The following is an 18,922-nucleotide window of genomic DNA, read 5'->3' as shown; positions in this document are numbered from 1 at the left end:
CCCGAAGGACAGCAGGGGACATCTGAAAAAGTATGGTGAATGTAGCTCTATGAAGATTTCAGATCATAATTCTTACTGCACAAAATAAACAGTTGTTTCACAGTGAAAACCTCGAGAACCAAACTTTGAAAGTCTGTTCTCAACACCTTTCTGTACCAAGCCTTCCAATGTTTGCACCTCTTCAGTTTGTACTGTGCAGAATTTTTCAAAGTTGATCTCTAACTTGATACCTAACCTCTATTTGGAAATGTTAAATTAGTTTTTTTCAGGAGTTAGTGCTGCTTAACATGATCTAAGAAATTATGGCAAATTTCTTTTTTTCTAATTAGCATATAGAAACTACTATCGAAATAACTTTAGAAATAGCAATAAAATTAGGCCTTTTTTTTCAAAGTAAAAATCTATATTAAAAAATAATTAAAAGCACAGATTTCTATGCTGTACATAAACAATCTGATACATAAATAAAATTTATCTTCCTCCGAGCAAATAACTGGAAACCCCATAGTAGTTAATGACACTTGATAAATAGAATTTATCTAAATTGAATTATTTGTCAGAAACCTAATTCCAAGGAACTGATTCAAGTTAATCACTATGTCATAAGGGAGATCACATGGAATTTTCTGTGTTTTAAAATAAAAACAATTGGAAATGATACTATGTAAGTTTTGATATTGTGTTCACCATTTATTTTATTACAGCAAGTTATGTTACCATGTCAGGAGTATCAGTAACTTCATGTTTGATCTCCCAGAGATATTGTCAGAGATGTTGGCAGCTAATGCAAAAATAAACTGCTGCTCCAGTGGAGTTTTCCCTCCCTGCCTTCTACCAGCCCTTGTGTCCATGCTGTTTCCTCCTCCTAGTGATCTTGTGCTCACTCTGACTTGCCACACTCTTGCAATTACTTCTCTCAATATTCTTCTTCTGTTTTAGTGAGTTATATCAGGTCACAGAGGATCTAGTGAAAGCTGGTGTGAGTGTAACTGTGTGGGATGGGGACTTTCAACAAGGTTAAAAGGGGAAGATGGAGCAGGGGAAGGTGAGGGTGAGATGCTTCTTGTTCTGCAGCAGTGAGCTCTTAGATGCCTCTGGAGTTGCATCTACAGGTGTGGTTTCAGGGGCCAAAGGCTTTGGTAGCAGTACCAGAGAAATGTACCCATTTCCTTCTCCACCCCACTAATCATTCCTGCTCTTGCACTGCAGTTCAGCATGCTATCCCTGTAGGCTCAGCAGGAAAAGGTGTTTGTACAGCTGTGGAGTGGGAAACTTCCCTAAAATTGGGGGGGGGGGGGAGGGGTAAGGAGAAATTGTTTTGTAGGTTTTGTCAAAATAGTTCTTCCCCCTTCCCCATCTTACTCCCTAGGCAGCTGTGCAGGCAGTGGTACTGCTGTAGTGGAGGGAACAATCCGTGAGGAGGGATGTGAGCGAGCCATGGTAAGAAGGAGGCACAGGAACACTTGACCTGGATGCTGCTGCTAAGGAATTTTGTCTCCTGAAAAGACAGGTTTATTTCCTTCTGAATGAGGGAAAGGTTTACAGTTAAGTGTTTTGTTTCTCCAGGCTTGTGTGTGTGTTTGGTTGTTCTTGAGAGAGAGAGAAGTGTAATTGTTTAGTTTTCTTTGGGGTTTTTTTTCCCCCCCATTTGATTTGTAGTTCTGCAGTGCTGCACATGACTAAAAAGCTATCTCTTAGGTACTTCTCTATCTGATTTCAGCAGTTCATTGTTTATTTTCATTGATAAAGACATTGAGACAAAGCAAAGCACATCTGATATGATTTGGGAGACCCTTAGTCTTGAAGCTATAGTGGCATATAGGCTTCCATAGGGGAACAGTCAGACTTGTACTTTGCTCTGACAGATTGAAGTGTCATACAAGTTTTAAATGCCCTCTCTAAATGCCAGTCTAGCTATTGATACCATGTAATTGTTTTCTGTATTTTAACATTTTCAATCTAAATTGGTTTAATCTCTGGATATAATAAAGTACTGGATATTTTATCGTATTTTACTTACTGGTCATTCCTGAAAATATATTGGAAAGCAACATGCCAAGGGGTCAGTAAAATTATCTTGTCTGGTTATCAAGAGTTACAGGGAACTATGTGTTAGATGTTTCATTTGGAAGGGTTCACAGGAAATGAATTATTTTTGCCACTGGATAGAGAATGCTTCCCAATACACTTAAACTCAAGATCTCTAGTTAAAAATTGAAAGACAATTATAATGTGCACTGAGAAAGATCCAAGGTATTTCCCATGTCCTAGGTCTCTGAAGTAGCAGGGAACTTGTTAAATAATTTTAAAAAAGGTTCTCAACACATGCTAACATATTACTTAACTGAATGGGGACAGATATATAGGTGAGAAAACTGCTGAGTAAATCTTAATTACAGAATGGGCTTAAAAACTCTTGGATTGTGAAGACTAAAATAATCACATGACAGTGAAGTTAATGAGATTAGCCTACATGGTTTGAAACTTCTTTTCAAGTAGGTGATTTAATTACAGTTGTAAGAAATATGGAGCAAGAGGAAGTACAATGCTGATTACGTCTGAATAAATAACTTGAAAATCACAAAGATGATTAAAGCTTCTTTAAATTACCATGTGCTTTTAATTTCTGCTCTTGTTCTGTCCCTTCTCATCTCCCACCATCCACAGACCTGGTAGTAGTTTTCCATGTTTCAATGTGCTTTGCATCCCTTTCTGCCACAGAGAACTTGTAAAAAAACCCTGTGGTCCCTAAAATAATAATAATAATGAAAAGACAATTCAGTGGCAGAATCCAGAATAGTTCTTTGTGTGTGTCACTTCCTTGGTTTAAAGCAAATTAAAATGTATGGAAGTGCTTTGGAGGATGAATAAGTAGGAGCCTACAGCTCTGTTTATTTTAATGAAATGTGATACAAAAGGCAAAAGAAAAAACAAGAAGAAAATGTTCACTGAATTTTTACAAGGACTCCATAGATACATAAAATTGTCTATGAAATAAAAGCTTCAGAGACAGATTCTGCAACTGTAGGAGTTTTTTTCTTCCATTAAACTTTTTGTTAAAAACTGCTTTTTAATACTAGTGATGCCTTTGTAGATATCAGAGATCTAGATGCTTTATTTAAATCCTGGTATAATGCCAGAAGAGCTAAAAGCTGGCAGCATGACCACAGCCTTGTTATTTTGGTATCTTTTTGGGTATCTTGCACAGATTTGACTGTGCATTGGTTTGTTTACAGGTGATACAGCTGCTTCTCTCTTTCTGGCTACAGATAAAAGGATTAAAGAAAACCTGGTGACCAAAGCATTGATAAAACACGCACCATTTGCCCTCCTTTGCGTTGCACAGGACTGTATTTTATATTGTGCAAGGATTTCTTTAAAAAAAAAATGAAACAAAACCAAAATGAACCTCCATTAAAATGTCACTTTTATTTAAAAAATACTTGATTATCACAGCAGAGCACAGAGGCCAGGCAGGACTGCTGACTGAGGCACTCCTGTGCACCAGCAGCACTTGGATTTGCCTTATGCCTCATGTTCATCCAAATCTGTATTAATCAAGAGTGTCTCGTGAGCTGTAATGTCATGCTGACTAATTATAACAATGCCAATGACTCCTGTAAAACACAGGTATTTCTCTGTCCACTGTAAAGAAATAGAGAGACAAGAACTTCCAGGACTCAATATAATTTTTTCTTTGCAGACATGGGAAATTTCATGGACACAGTCCAGAGAAAAACAGTGACCCAAGGACAAGCTGCAGTTCTAAACTTCCCAAACATACTCAGCCATCCAAGGCCACAAGTGACATGGTTTAGAGATGGACACAAGATAATTCCAAGCAGCAGAATGTAAGTCCATTTGAAGCTCAAAATACTCCCACCCTAAAATATGATTTATTCTATTTGATAACGCAACTTACATTTAAAGTACACTAATTAAGGTTTAAAGAGAATAAAGTAGCCTTGCTCAAGCAAAGTTTGAGATAAATGACTATTTTAAGACCATCTCTGAACTTCCTAAGCAGTTTGACAAAATAATTCATGTGATTTTAATGGTTCTGGTGCAGCATAAGGGGCTAGATAGGAAGAATGTCTGCACTTCCTTCACGCTATTCATTTTCATGATACATTTTGGAAAAGTAAATGCTTTTCTTCAATTACGTTTACTTGAGTGGACTAACTTAATGAATACTGAGATTTTTCTCTTTTAGGATGTCTGGGGTTTTTATGCAGAGAGTTATACTTAATGCCATTTTCCTCATGATAAAATTCTAGGCATTGCTTATTTTTTCCTTATCTTTTTCGCCTACGATGACAGTTTTATTTTTTTTTTTACTAATTAGCAGATCATCCACTAATGGCACAGTATTTGAACTTTGATTAGTTATTTTTCTGAAGGTGTGCTCATTTATCTTTTCCTGAAACAGTTATTAAGCCCTCCTGGTTTTTTACCTGCAGAGTTGTTATTTAGAGGCTGAAGCTGTTCTCTGTAACATTACAGAATGTAAATTAAATCTTACTTGCCTAATTTTTTAGGAAGCTGTTGACATGCCAGGAATGTTGATGGTTATTTTTATCTGTGTATTATATATTCATGTGTTCAAAGGGTTAGATGTGCTAGCAACTGGTGGTAGTGGGGTATTGCTAAGTTCCAGAAGAGGTGGGGAGTCTTTAGAGTTTTTATTAGAAATGGAAAACTATTCTTGGATTTTAATTTTAATTTGTACTGCATATTTTACTGCTGCTTAGGTGTGTTTTTTAAACCTGAAAGCTAATATTACAGGCTAAAAAAACCCTGTTAATATTAGCATTGCAGGGATGTGAGGCAACTATGTAATAATTTATGAATAATTTAATAGTAATTGGATGGGAAACAAGCTGGAAGATGAAACAATGGGTTTCTGGGCAACCACTTGAAGAGAGCTAAGAGACAAATCCTGAGTTATTAACCATTAAGGATCTACTTTCTTCACTCCTGCCACATTACACATTTTCTTTTGTTAATGCTGAGAATACACAAATCAAAAATTTGCAGATAGTGAGAAAGCTTTGTTATCCAGGTATCAGACAGTTTCTTGGGAGCTGTAACGGGGGAACAGAAGAGTGATGTAGGCAAGCATGGAAATGAGATTGGTGTGAGTTCTCTTGCAATTTGGGAAAATGACAAGTACAGATCTCTGTGACATATATTAATATAAAAATCTTAATTTTCTCATTCTATACTTTTACATTTGGGATTGTTAAAGTAAAATCACTTGCACTTCATAGCATTGTGGTAATGCTTACAAATGGGAAAACAGTAGAAGTCTCTTCTCTACTAGGGATGAAATATACCTGAATGTTTTTGCATTTGTTGTATTGCCATGGTCAGAAATTCTGCCTGAAAGGAATCCGAGGACATTTGCCCAGCCTGTGTAGGGATTTCTCAATAATTTTGCAACAGAACAGATATTCTGAAAGGTGTGAACCTCCTTGGAAGTTTGGTAGATATCATATAGTAGGCCTGAGAAGCTCGAGAAGTGAGAGGTTTCTGGTACACATACCAGTTATCAGTGCACTCCACTGGCAGCAGGTCTGCTGCTCCCTCAAAGTATTGGGAAAACCATATAACATCCCTTCAGATAATGCTGTGAATAAATATGACAGCCCTAAAAATACAGGAAAACAGGCATGGAGAGGATGTGTATAAAACTGTGACAAATGTGCAGGTATCTCACGAGAACTGTTTCTTATCTGTGGAGCAAGTTGCACATTTAACATCATGTTTTCTGTATACAAAGAGGTGTGGTAATTTAACTCACCAGTTTAGCAGGTGAGCTAGTGTGATTGATGCAAACTGCTAAACTGGTCGGTTAAACTGCTACACCCACCTTGTTCAGATGCTCTTTCAAGTGATTAAAAGTGCTTTATCTTGCTAAATGACTATAAAGCTTTTTCCATCTTCTTCAACAAGCTTACCATGATTTGTCCAAATCACTCAGCTAATCTGTCAGTTGGAATGATGATTTTTAGGAGTGACATGGCTGCAGTGTGTGCAGACTGAGGAGGTGAGCAGTGCTAAAAATGAGGACGGTGGTGGTAGTTATTGTTCCAAAGAATTTCTCATCAGTGCCCTCTGAATACAGACAAAGTTGACATTACCCAATATTCTCTCTTTAGCAACTTTTAGTAAAACAATTAATTTAAATATTTGGTCAAGTTAACTCTCAAATCATGCAAAAACTTTAATTAAGGCATATAGTACTTAACACTGCAGCATTTTTGTGCTATAATAATGACTCTGATGCTTATTTACACAGGGCTAATGTCATTGATAGACTGAGTTCCTTTCATTGGTGAGGAAACCATGAGTGTTCTGAGTTGTGCTTATGTGAGAAATACGAAAGATCAAAAGTAAGGACTAGTTCTGAGGGGGGGAAAAAAAAGTAAGATGTTTCAAGGAATGTAATTTAATTGGCTCTGGAGGAGGGCTTACCTGGCAGTTTTAAGGTCATAAAGGCTGATGTTCTTCTCTGTCACTGTTTACCAGTATTTAGGACATTTGTGGGGAGGGATTCTGCCAGTTATTCAGAATTTCAGTAGTAATTCATTTCTAGGGAGCCAAGATAAGAGTCACTAAACAGTCAAAAAATTCTGGTCTCACTTCATGCATTATTTTACAGGTTCTTTACAATATGTCAAATAAGACTCTTATTTTTTCCTTATGTTTTGTAATAATTATTTTATACAACCTAACAAAATTGCCAGTTCTAATCTCCCCTGCAAAGGGCAGGGTCATCTTCAACTAGTTCCTGTTGGCTCAGAGCCCCATACAACCTGGCCTTGAATGTTCCCAGGGATGGGGCATCTACCACCTCTCTGAGCAACCTGTGCCACAGTTTCACCACCTTCATTAAAAAAGCCTTTATATCTGGTGTGAACCTACTGGCTTTCAGTTTAAAACCCTCAACCCTTGTCCTATTGCAATAGGCCCTACTAAAGTGTCCCCATCTTTCTTGTAGGCCCCCTTTAAGTATTGAAAGGCTTCAATCAGGTTTCTCCAGACCCTTCTCTCCACTATGAGCAACCCCATCTCTCCCAGCCTTTCTTCACAGGAGGCGTGCTCCAGCCCTCTGATCATTTCTGTGGCCTCCTCTGGACCTCTTCCAACAGGATGATGTTTTTCTGTGCTGAAGACCACAGAGCTGGATGCAGAACTGTAGGGGAGGTCTCACTGGAGCAAATATTCCTGAGTTCTGATGCCCAGGTGTAACAAACCTGTGGTTTCCTGCCTCTCTCACTGATCGTTAGACTGAAAGCTCAGTTGTTTAGCTTGCATGACTGCATTTTTTTCTGAGAGAAAGTTTTCTTGAAGACATGGACATTTTTTTTTTCTCAAACTGCATATTCTTTTGAATGTAACTGGTAGTGTAACTCATGGTGGGATCATGCAAATAACTATATGTGAATTCCCATTTTAGTGGTGTTGGTGCCATAACGTGCTGTTAAAGCCACCAGATGAAAACAAGAATAACATCACAAGTTCCTCCTAAATGGGTGGGCACGGAAAGTCAACAAATCCCTGTATAATGTATGAATGTGGAGCAAATGGCCTGCACATCCTCATGGGGTTGTTGTTATAGTTTATGACTTAAGGCAACCAACAAATCTGCAGCAGAGCTAGTGGGACATGATGGTGCATGTTTAAAAATTTAAGTTCTAAAATTTTCTCCCATCCTTTTTTAGTACAGTGTGCATGTATATTCATTTTGGCTTTTGTGCATTGTCTGCTAGAAAAGCTTCAGTTGAGATTTTAAAGAGCTAGTTCTAGGTTGTCAGAAGCTGTGTATGTGCTAGGAAATCTGGAAATGCAGAATCAGAGAGAAGCTCAAAAGATCAGCAGCAAGAGAAAAATAAACAAGGAGAGGGATTAGGGTTTAGGATGTTTATTATTATTTACATGAAAATTTTCCAAGAAGTTTTAGAAAAGTCTTCGTGTTACACCCACACAGATAAATGTTTTCCAAACACACCAGACTAATGAGGACTTGCAGCTGCACTGTTATCCAGGATCTTGACTGATGGGATGATTTTGCCTGTTTCCTCTCACATCTTACAGAAAACAATAGCCTCTCTAAAGGTGACTGCATCTAAAGAATTTGCTTCTTTGAGACGTCAAGTCCTCCGCTGGCCTTGCCTGGGTGTACTTCATCAGACTTAAAAGCAGAACACATTTACCTTTTTTAACACCAGGCATCTGCACTACCTTGGAGAGGCAGAAAGGACAGTAACACCATCAAGGTCTCCAATTGCCATTCAGTTGTAGTATTGAGGAATGAAATTCTTGGTACTCCTAGAGGATATTTTTGCCTTTTTCTGAATGAAGGACTTTTTCATTGAACGTGTTCACTCCAGCCATCAGTTCATTTATTATTGGTTTCTTCTTTAAGAGGAAAACTTCTACCATGAAGACATTATTACTGTCTTCATTAACTTCCTTACAGTGAAACTATTTTTCCCCTTAGTAAGTGGCAGTTAGATGAATATTAAAGCATATCTTTTGTTAGTGCAGTTATGTCTGACACAAAGTAGGAAATTTCTCTTTTTTTTGGCAAATTAGAGGTACTTTATGTGTGTCCCTTGCAACTAGGTGGACATTTTGTCACTTGGCTAACTGTTCATGAACCAAACACTTGCACTTCATCCCACTAGCCAGGGAATTGCATTGCCTTTAGGTGTACATGAGTTTAATACCTATTTTTTGCAGTAAGAATAATTCATTATGCAGTTGGAAGTGTGTGGTCATTACTAACTCTTTGTAGAGACTGAACATGCTGACAGATTGTGGCATGAAAATATTAGGCACAAGCAACTGTCAAATGTAACTTGCTGTGGTCTTAAATGCCCATAATACCTTGCAAATAAAAAAAGCTGATGCAGATTTACTAGTAATTTGTTAAGGTAAAATTGCAAATACATTAATGACAACTGCAAAAAAAGAGTAGCTGTACCTAAATAGGTGATGAGAAAAATTATCTAGGAATAATACATCAGATTTGGGGCTGATATTAGCATTATGTTAGGTTTTGCTTTGATGATAGCAGCTGACTTAATGTGCCATATATATATTTTTCACTTTAAAACAAACAGCACCTCATTTTTATATGAGCAGTTCTAGAGCCAGCAATGCATTTCCCTACAAGCCCCAGCCTGTCATCCAACTTATGTTAGTTGCACATAATTACTTTTCACATACACCAGATAATACTTTAATTAAAATTGTGATGATTAGCACTGGTGAACAATAAATTCCAAGACTGTCAGCTCTGCAGTGTATTAGCTGAGCAATACTTAACGGAAAAATAAAATAGTTTGCATGTCTCTTAAGTCTGCTAATATTGTGGACTGACACCTCAGAAGTAAGAGACAGGACAAAAATCTATCTGCCATTTTTATCTGCCTGTACCTTTTACAGGCTCCACACTGATTTTAATGTCAGTACCTGAAAAAGAATATTTTGTAAACTTCCATGATTTCCTTAAACTGAAATTCATTAGTACCCTGTTATTTAATTTCTTTAACTTCTACTCTGAATAACTTCAATTTGAAGGAACAGGCAGCACTAGGAACCATCTTACATCCATTTTTACTGTTATCTCCAAGGCCCACATGCATAAGAACGACTGTGGGGAAATGTTCCATCATCATCTCTTCAAGTGCTCAGTTTGAGTAGTCCTGAGTGCTGTCAGTGGACTGGTTTGAGCATTGCTGTCTGCTGTGTGCAGCAGAGGAAAATGTTAACACCTCAGGGTAAGCAAATCCCAGGATTATTTTCTAAAGCTGTTTGCCTTGTCTGGCTTCAACCTCGCTGTTTTTTCTCCCTGCTCATAATTTGTTTGTCACAGGTTTTAAACATATGTTGAAAAATTAATTCATCCAGACCCCTTAACTTGAGAGGGAAATCTTGCATGCTGGTTAGATGAAGGGAGGGGAAGATAGAGCCATATTTGGGGAGCAGGTCTGGGCTGAAAGCAGCATGTGTAGAAGCAACACAGCCCATCAGAAGTGGAAGAGGGAGAGTAGAAAAAAAATTGCTGCCAAAAAGCTTGCCTTTTAGCAAGACTCATTTGGAAGTGGATTCTTCCCAAGAGAGACACTCTGATGAGATGTGAGGCACATTTTGGGATTTGACCAATATGTTTCATTACAAATTTGGACCACAAACCACAGAGGGTTTTTAATATATACTTTTTTCATAAGCCAGGGGAAGCTGCTGCCATTATGCTACAACTGTAAAACCCATATTTTTTGCTAGAAAAAGAGTGGATGTTTGGAACTAATATTGTGTTTTAATGGGTCTCAGCTGCTCACAGTGTCTTTCAGCACAATCTTCAACAGCTGTAAATTTCAATAAAACTTTAAAGATCACTGTCTAAGTGGAAAATCTGTTGAATATTGTTTTTCCTAAGATGATCACATTTAAAGAACAAAATCATTTTATGTGCCACTGTGTTTATTAATCATAGATTTGGAATTTGTATAACAAAGGGAATGGAAGTGTCACTAGCAGGAAACCTTTTTGCTCTAAGTATGATTTAGTTATCACAGCTTGCAGTAGAAATTGATTTATGAGTTTGTTGCTTTCTGGGGACAAATGTACTTTGAGAGAGAAAATATGGAGTACGAAAACATGTTAGTAACATTATTCTTTGGAAGTGAGCTATGTGCTATTATTTCAAAATCATATTCAATTTAGAGGTGAATAAATATGAAGACTCATTGTCATTTTACTTTGGGTCTCACTTCTTGCATCTGCTGCATTTTCTAATCAGAAATGGCAATGATAGTAGGGACAAATTATGAATATCAGCCTTTAACAACTAATGTGCTTTGAGGAAAAAGATTTTTCTGTCCATTTTTTAACTACTCTGTCTAGAAATGGAAGTATTTTAATATTTAGCCAAGATAAGATTAAGTAAAAGTGTTGCAGCCCTTCTGAAGAGTAAATATGCAAAAGAAAACTACAGCTTTATGCTTAAATAATGGCAATTATTTACAAATCCCTGGGAACAGTTTATCTCCCATGACCTCTCATATCTCTGTTTTTATGGAAATAGATGCAAAATACTTGTGACTTATCAAATATAGCAAAAGGTAATGTCCTGTGTTTACCAATTCCCTTTTATTAATCAAAACTGACTGAAACAAAATGTATCTGTCAGTACTGCTGGCTGTATATTACAAAGGATTATTCCTTTTTTTTCTGTGCAGAAACAGACCAGTTCTGTCTTTCCCCACAATTTGAGTTGATTTTTGTATGATGTACAAAGGTGTTAAGACATCTAAGTTTGTAATTTTATAGTACAGGTTTATGCAGAAGAAATTTAAAAACCTATCATTTTGGCAGATCTACTTTCATATTGAAAACTGTTGTGTGGTTCAGGAAGAAAAAAAAAAAACCCACAGAACTTTGCACTCTGGGGATGGATAGTGGCTTTTGTGGTTGATTTGCATCAAGTCTACTTTGTTAACAGCACTCAACTTGAATTTAAAGAATTTGGTACATGGAAGCAAATGTGAAGCAGCCCTCACGTTAATTAATGCTGCAGAGAAAGGAAGAAGCTGGCAGCCTGCCTATGGCTTATCTCTGATCCTTAGTTGTGAGTGGAATCTTTAGCTGGTTTGTGTTTGGCTTTCATCTAACAGATAGCAAATGGATTTAAATAAATTGTAAATGCCTTGTCTGAGGTTCCAGGGGTCTATCTGATCTGTGTGAGCGGGGTGATATTTGGCTCTGGTGAAACTTTGTAAAGGCATCTTGCAATTAGAAGTGAGGAAAAAACAGTTGAACTCTTCCAATACTCATAGGAAAACTATTTGTCTGCTGCATGTTAGCACTACCTTTTTCTTAATATATGCCTGTGGCAATTTTTTTGTATTAAACAAATCTGTTGTTTTACATGTCAGGCCCCATTCCAGACATAGACAAATGAGGCATCTGTTTATTGGGATGACCACAGCCACCACTTGCCTGCTCAGCTTTATTCTCTTTGCTTTTCCCACTAAACTCCTGTCACTAGAGTGGGGAAGAGTAGAATAGATGAGCCTACTTTTCATCCTAGCAGTGACAAGGGGAAAGGATAAAAAGGGAATTGCTGGAGAAAGTCTGTGCCTCTCCTCCCCTTCCACCTGGCTGATACATGCTGTCAGCACAGAAGTAAAGAAAATTGTAGATGGGTCAAACCAGGTGCATGTGTGAAGTCTCTGGATACTGGGAGAGAGATGTATTATGTTGTTCAACCCTGATGGAGGAAAGGGAGAGCAGAGAGAGGGGCTTAGGTAATGGCATCGCCCAGGGAAATGGCTGCAGATCCTAGGAGAATGAGATGGTGATTGAAGAGGAGATGGGAAGAGTGTGGTTTGGGACTGGTGGTCTTCAGCTTTCATTGACACAGTGGAGGGGGTGTCAGTGCCTTGAGTCCACAGCCCATGCTCATATCACCATCTCATGGTGAAGCCCCATAGGAACAAAAACCAGCTTCCTCAAAGGACCAGAGAAGCCCCCATGCTTTTTCCATGAGTTGTCTCACTCTTCTGTAATTTCTTCTCCAAAATCTTAGTGACCCTCTCAATCCAAATTCCTACCAGGCCCCCCATATTGCCACTGGTCCCTCCCAGACTTGTCCCCTCTGGACCTACCCTCCAGTCACTGGAAAACTGAACATTGACAACATTTTGTTGTTGTTCATAGTAGCATGTTTGTAGGACTGGAACCTAACATTTACAAGCAGGAGAAGAAATATCTAGCAATTTCTAGCTTGTATGTTCCTGGCTACTTGAAATCTCAAAACAGAGATATAAAGGAGATCTTATTTAGGAAAAGCACTTGAAAGCATTGAAACTAAGCTTTATACAACAAGATTTGTATGTATTTTTCTCTAAAACCTCAAAGGTTATTCAGTTTTTTTAAAATGGAGCTTAGCTAGATTTTGCTCAATGAATTTTCAAGAAACTACATTTGCTGTTGTCATTCAGCAACCAATACTATTTGCAAGAATTTCAGCTACTCTGTTGCTGTCTGCCAGCTGCCATGTGCTCTTTTCCTACTCCCAGCACAATACCTGTACACTGGAAGGAGAGTGCAACACTTTCATAATAATCACTAGCTCAAATCACTGATTATTTTAAAACATCAAATCTCATTTTTGGCAATCCATCACCTGTTTCCATGGGAACTGAAACTGGCCTTAGCAGCAACAAGAAGCAGAGTTTATTGGGATACTTATAAATTTCATTGTCTGTTGTTAGATGGCTGCATTTTCTGTTTACCCAACAGATACTGCAGCAACAACCCCACAAGACACTTTTAAAATGCTTGGTATGTTCCATTTATTTGTGTTTTTCACAACTTAGCAGAAATGTTATGATCAAGGAGAGAGCAAATGTCAATGATCTTTTATATGTGTAGTCAAGATTGTATGTTTCTAGCAAATGTCCTTAATATTCTTTTAACTAGGACTGTGATAAAAAATAATGCAAAAACATTCTGTCTTGAGGAGACAAAAGACAGGTGGAGGTTCCCACCTTTTAAGGGTGTGAGGTACAGTATTGTCCTTTGGTTTTCTTATCCCAGAGCTTCTTCTCTCCATACCTTTTGCCCCATTTCCCTTACCTGTAACTTAGCTTCCTCTAGATCTCAAATTGTCTTATCTCTTGCTAATTCAGAGCTCCATGAAGGTATTCTGTCTTCAATTCCTGACATCCACAGGCTGCTCCCATCTCAGAGATGTCCCCTTCTCCTCACCTCTCCATTTAAACACCTACTACCTTCCCATCAGTTGCCTTCTGTCTCTCGTATTTTCCTCGTCTTTGCCCAAATCCTCTACCAAAGTTTCTCTTCCTTCTCTGTCACCCTCCCCACAGGACTCCCTGACTCAGGGGGCCAGTCCTTACAGTTCAAATCCTGTCCAGACATTGCTGCTGCTCCCTGTCCCCTTCCTCTGCTGTTGGCCCCATCCCTCATCAGTGAGTGCAGTCAGATGTACCCATCCCTGCATAATTAAAACATTAATTTGATTCTGGAAGAGAAGCAGAAATCTGGATCAGCTCTGCACTGCCCATACATCAGCACAGGCAGCTGTCAGAGAGGAAAAAATGGAGGCACATAAAACATACATTTTAAAAAGGTAGTCATATCAACACCACTATTTATAAAACCCATCTACCAAATTAGTAAGTAGTAGGAATAGCCTGGATTTAAATATGCTGCTTAGCTGTATATTTGTATGCAATATTTGAGTATCAAAGACAATAATTGGGAAACTAATTGAATGTAGCACTAATATACATATCTAGCCAGCTTTTTTCTTTTCTTCCAACTGTTTCAGAATGAAAACCTTACTCTTACAGAATGAAAACAAGTTACTCTTGTAACTTGTCAGTATTTTGGTTCAGAAGCAAGGCAGACACTAAAGGCAAACCTCAAATCTTGAAAAGCTGTTGTATTACAAGACTTTATACCAAAAAAAACCACCTTATAATCTTCTTCCATTTTCTAATACTGTTATTGTCATCACACCTGGAATTTGACTTAAAAGGAAGTATTTTGGGGCAAAATAAATCATATGTGTCAATAAATGTGCTGGAAAGAAATGGAGGATGATTTGTCTTGCAAATAGGAGGGAGGAAATGGCCAATGCTCCAAATAGTGTTGAGGTACTAGGAGAGAGATGCTGATTTCCCCAGGTTCTCAAATTATACCTAAAGAATTTCCACTAACAGGAAACATCTCACAAAACTACTCCAGAGGACAGGAAAAAAGCATTCTGTAGCCCTGTTCATCAGCTGCTGCTACACTGGATTTACTTGGTTAAATTTAGATAAATTAACTGTCCTGCAGTTAAATGCAGTTGATTTCTTGGATGATCACAAAATAGAAGTACTCTCATAGTAACTCTTCTGCAAGTCTGGTTAATACTTATATCTTTGTATCCTCATCACAAACTCATTTTGTCCCAAACCTACAGTGTGGAGGTTAGTGACAGTGCCTTGAAATTCCCAGTTCTTGCTTCTTTATGTAGCCTGTGCTTCAGAGGAGCTGGTCATAGATCTTGTAGTTCACTGCTGAAATATTTACCACAAAACTCAGTTTCTAAACTAAATATCTACCCTTGCATCTTTGTCTTGGCTTGTTTACCCTTAATTTATTCACATTTAGAGTAATTATGAACAAAACAGGCTCTTTTTCCAAAGAGGTGGGTTTGTCTCATACGTGTAGTTAAAAACAAGCAGCAAACTACAGTTGCACAACAAGGGAGCATGAGCAGAGAATGCTGTGCAACCACTTTGCTGGATCCTAGATCTGGTATGACCTGGATCCAAATATGGTCTTAATAGCATTATCTGAAGAGTTAATTTATTTTTAAGAAATCTTTGAGAAGGAGCAGTGGAAATACCTTGAAGTCATCTTGTAAATAAACCTTTATTTTATGCTGAGGATTTAAAAAGTCCAGTACAAGATATAAACTAATATGTTACTGATAATTTAATAAAAACAAGCAGTTAACAAAATGTTCCTGTTCCAGTGAAATAAAAAGAAGTGGTGGTTTAATATCTTAATGCCTGATAGCTTCTAATCCATAACTGTCAGTGTTAATTTCACTAGATAAAAAACTTTATGGTGCTGAAGGCTCACTAATCAAGATTCATAAAGATACAATTTCAGTTGTCATCCTCTTGTCTCTTTGGGAGGCCCCTTTGATTCAGGAAACCATTCCAGAATGGAAAAAAAATCCCTAGCATGAAATGGAATAACTAGTGTGCAAAATATACCCTGCTGTCTCTCCTGAAACCTAGAGAGGTAATACTGGATCAACAAAGAATCTGAACATAATTCCTGATGTTGTTAATTATTTAATCAGAATTATTTAATTGGTAGGAAGATTTCTGCATGGGCAACATCTTTTAGAGTTCTCTTTTTCTCACTGGGAGATAGTGATGAATTTTTGGTCTCTCAGGCTGCCATCTACTTTAAAACCTTCTGCATCCAATGGGATATTCACTTAATTTGTTGCAGCACCTTCTGTTACTGGTAGGTGTCAATTTTACTCCCTTCTACAGTAAAATATGCACGTCCATCAAATAAAGTACTTTTAAATCTTTTGATAGGTTTGTATTAGATGGCACAGACAAGTTGTTTTACACCAAAAGAAAAGATGGCAGGTTATATTTGCTGCATGTTGTTTTATATACAACTGGTGCAATACAAAGAGGATATGCACAATCTGAAATGGTCAAACAGTATGAGAACAGACCTAAGCTACCCAACTGGATGCCAGATGACTTGCTAACAGTTTAATTTCTTTCATTCCCTATCCCCTACTTCATTTATGCCTTTGAAATAACATAATAATGAAACCTTCCATTGTATAACATCAAAGTCCTTTCCAAAGGGTTGCATTTTTTACTCGCATGCAAACCTTATGAAAAAGCAAGTCCATTGGGTCTTTACATGCAAATGTTGAATATCTTCTTTTATTAAACTGCAAAAGGGATTTACCAGAATTATGAAAAGGACCCTGAGCTTGTGCTTTATAAATGCTAATATAAAAACCTAGTCTTTTAATAAGTTTTTTAAATTTAAATTTTTAAACATAGTGCATTGGGTGAGCTTTGAAGGTGCACCCCCTCACTTTGACATTTGCTTTCTGCTCCAGCAGTTTCCTTCTCCTTTAATATAGTCACACTTAAGCTCTTTGTACTTTAATCTTGTAACTATATTATTTTACCCTGTGCTACAATAGCCATAAAGTGTAGGGGAAGTTATGCAGGGCAGGGGCATGCAGAGCCTGGAGTATGTTCAGGTGGGGAAACACCAGTCTTCAGAGCTGTAAAATGTTGCCTCCCCAATCTATGTTGTAACCCACAACAGCACCAAATGGCTCCTTTGAAGAGTCCTGGATAGGTAAAGACCCCAGGTCTTTTCAGGCTCTTTGTTTTGTGATGTCAGATGACAATCACTTGACTGTACTCTTAATGATTCTTTATACATTTAGAGGGTCTTTCACATTTCTACATGTTTCTGAACTTTCCTCCAAGATTCTAAGTGTTATAAGTATCGACTGCTTAAAATTAAATTAGATTTATACTTTCATAAAATTCAGGTCACTGCTTCTATATTAAGAATATTTATTTCCATAATGACTTTGTGTAGAGTGGTCAAAGACTGCAGAGACTGGAACGACATATCTAGGTTTTCTGTGTTACATTTCTAACTAAATATTTTAATGAACAAAGCTCTTTTAATCATCTCTATTTTTTACTGGCAGATTATTTGCCCTAAAAGAGTAATATTTACTACACTCAGTTCATTTAAAACCAACTAATCCTGGTTAGTTTGTTCCTCATGGCACAACTTGAAGTACCAAGCTGGCAGCGTGCCTTCTGATGAACTTTAGGAGGTATCTTTAAGTGTTTTATAGTTACACTTAATCGTCACGCTAGGAACCTTCTAATAATAATCTAGCCCTAGGGCTCTGGCCCTCCAATGTTCTTTCTTGCAAGGGTGTGCTTATACCCCCCAAGAGATCAAAAGGGGTTTAGGGAGTATGCTACAAATTTTCCAGTCTGGAAAGGAGAATTTATATTAGGAAGATGCGAAGTGAAGCTGCAATGTATATATGAAGTAAAAGAGTGGGTGTTTACAGTTTTGAATAACTATGGTAGATTGGTGATAGCAAGTCAAAACCAACCAGTTTTCTCTCTGTGATCATTTAACTGAGGAAGGTTATTTTCAATAAACATAGGAAATAAAGACAGAAAAGAAAAAAAAACTTTTTCAGGGATAGTAACCTTTACTGCAAATAGAGGAAGTGTGGACTATTTTAACTGCTTGTTTTAGTTTTTCCTCCTCAGAAGGTGCACATAACTCAGCTTTGTAAATCAGCTTGTGTGTTTGCACTTGAAAAAAGGCATTCATGTGAAATTCGCACCTCATATTATTTTTAATTACTAAATCGTTCAGAATTAAATTTGTAATTACAAATTGGCATTAAGCTTAAGTATGTTAAAACAAGCATTTCTCTATAAAGCTAATTTTCATGGAGACTGAAATGGTTGATACTTGCACTGCATGTTGTACTTGTTTGTTTTATTATTTTTCCTGGAACTGTGTTTGTTGTCATTTGCAAACAAGAGAGATCAGTCTGTTATTTACTGAGGCTGAGTGAAAACACAGCGTATTATCCAGTTGGAAGACACAGCACACAGGGTAAGCAGATGAGGAAAATGTATTTCAATGCCAGCTTCATTAAGTTGATAATCATCTCAATATATTCCCTTACAACTTCAACAATTAGTAGCCATAGTTTTCATTTTGTGATTAATCAACGGTATAAAAAAAAATCCCCAAGAAAAATTCCATGGTAATTGGAAGCTTCCAGAAAAATGTTCTCCTGTGGAACTTTGCAGCAGTGAGTCACAGGACCAAAATCTTCTCAGTTCTGGATTCTAAATGGTGGGATTCATCACAGGTGATATCACAGCAGCTCATCTCTGAGGAAACACCTCAATTTCCATCATAAACTGTATGTTTATTCAAAATATATTCCTGTTCCCAGATACCTCAACAGCAGGACAGGGCCACACGGAGAAGGTACCAATGACTTTGTTGGTCCAATTAGATTGTGTCAGAGTTCAGTATTCTGTGGCTGTGCCTGTTGCTCCTGCATGACCATGAAGAATTTCTTCTGTCCTTGCAAAGAGGTTAGTGTGTTACTAACCCTGCTCCCATGCTAGCTTTTATGTTGAGGTTTCATTTTCTTCTGAAGGCATTTTTCATGAAAATTCTTTGGAATTTTTAACAATAGATTTAAAAACTAATTTGCAGAATATGGGAAAATCACCATGGAAGAAAAGACCAGAAAGGAAGGGACCAGGCAGGG

At 37.5% G+C, this 18,922-nt stretch overlaps 1 protein-coding gene across 2 annotated transcripts in view; it reads left to right on the top strand.

Annotated features, from left to right (window-relative positions):
* Positions 1–18,922, top strand: part of SDK1 (sidekick cell adhesion molecule 1) — a 393,582-nt gene that overhangs the window by 116,461 nt on the left and 258,199 nt on the right. For both annotated transcript variants that reach the window (XM_051632376.1, XM_051632375.1), the window contains exon 4: positions 3,704–3,851. In XM_051632376.1, the coding sequence (XP_051488336.1) occupies positions 3,704–3,851 (148 nt within the window). The remainder of the gene's footprint in view (positions 1–3,703; positions 3,852–18,922) is intronic.

This window comes from Apus apus, chromosome 14 (assembly GCF_020740795.1).
Source record: "Apus apus isolate bApuApu2 chromosome 14, bApuApu2.pri.cur, whole genome shotgun sequence".
Taxonomy (NCBI): Eukaryota; Metazoa; Chordata; class Aves; order Apodiformes; family Apodidae; genus Apus; species Apus apus.
This window is presented reverse-complemented; position numbering and strand designations above follow the sequence as displayed.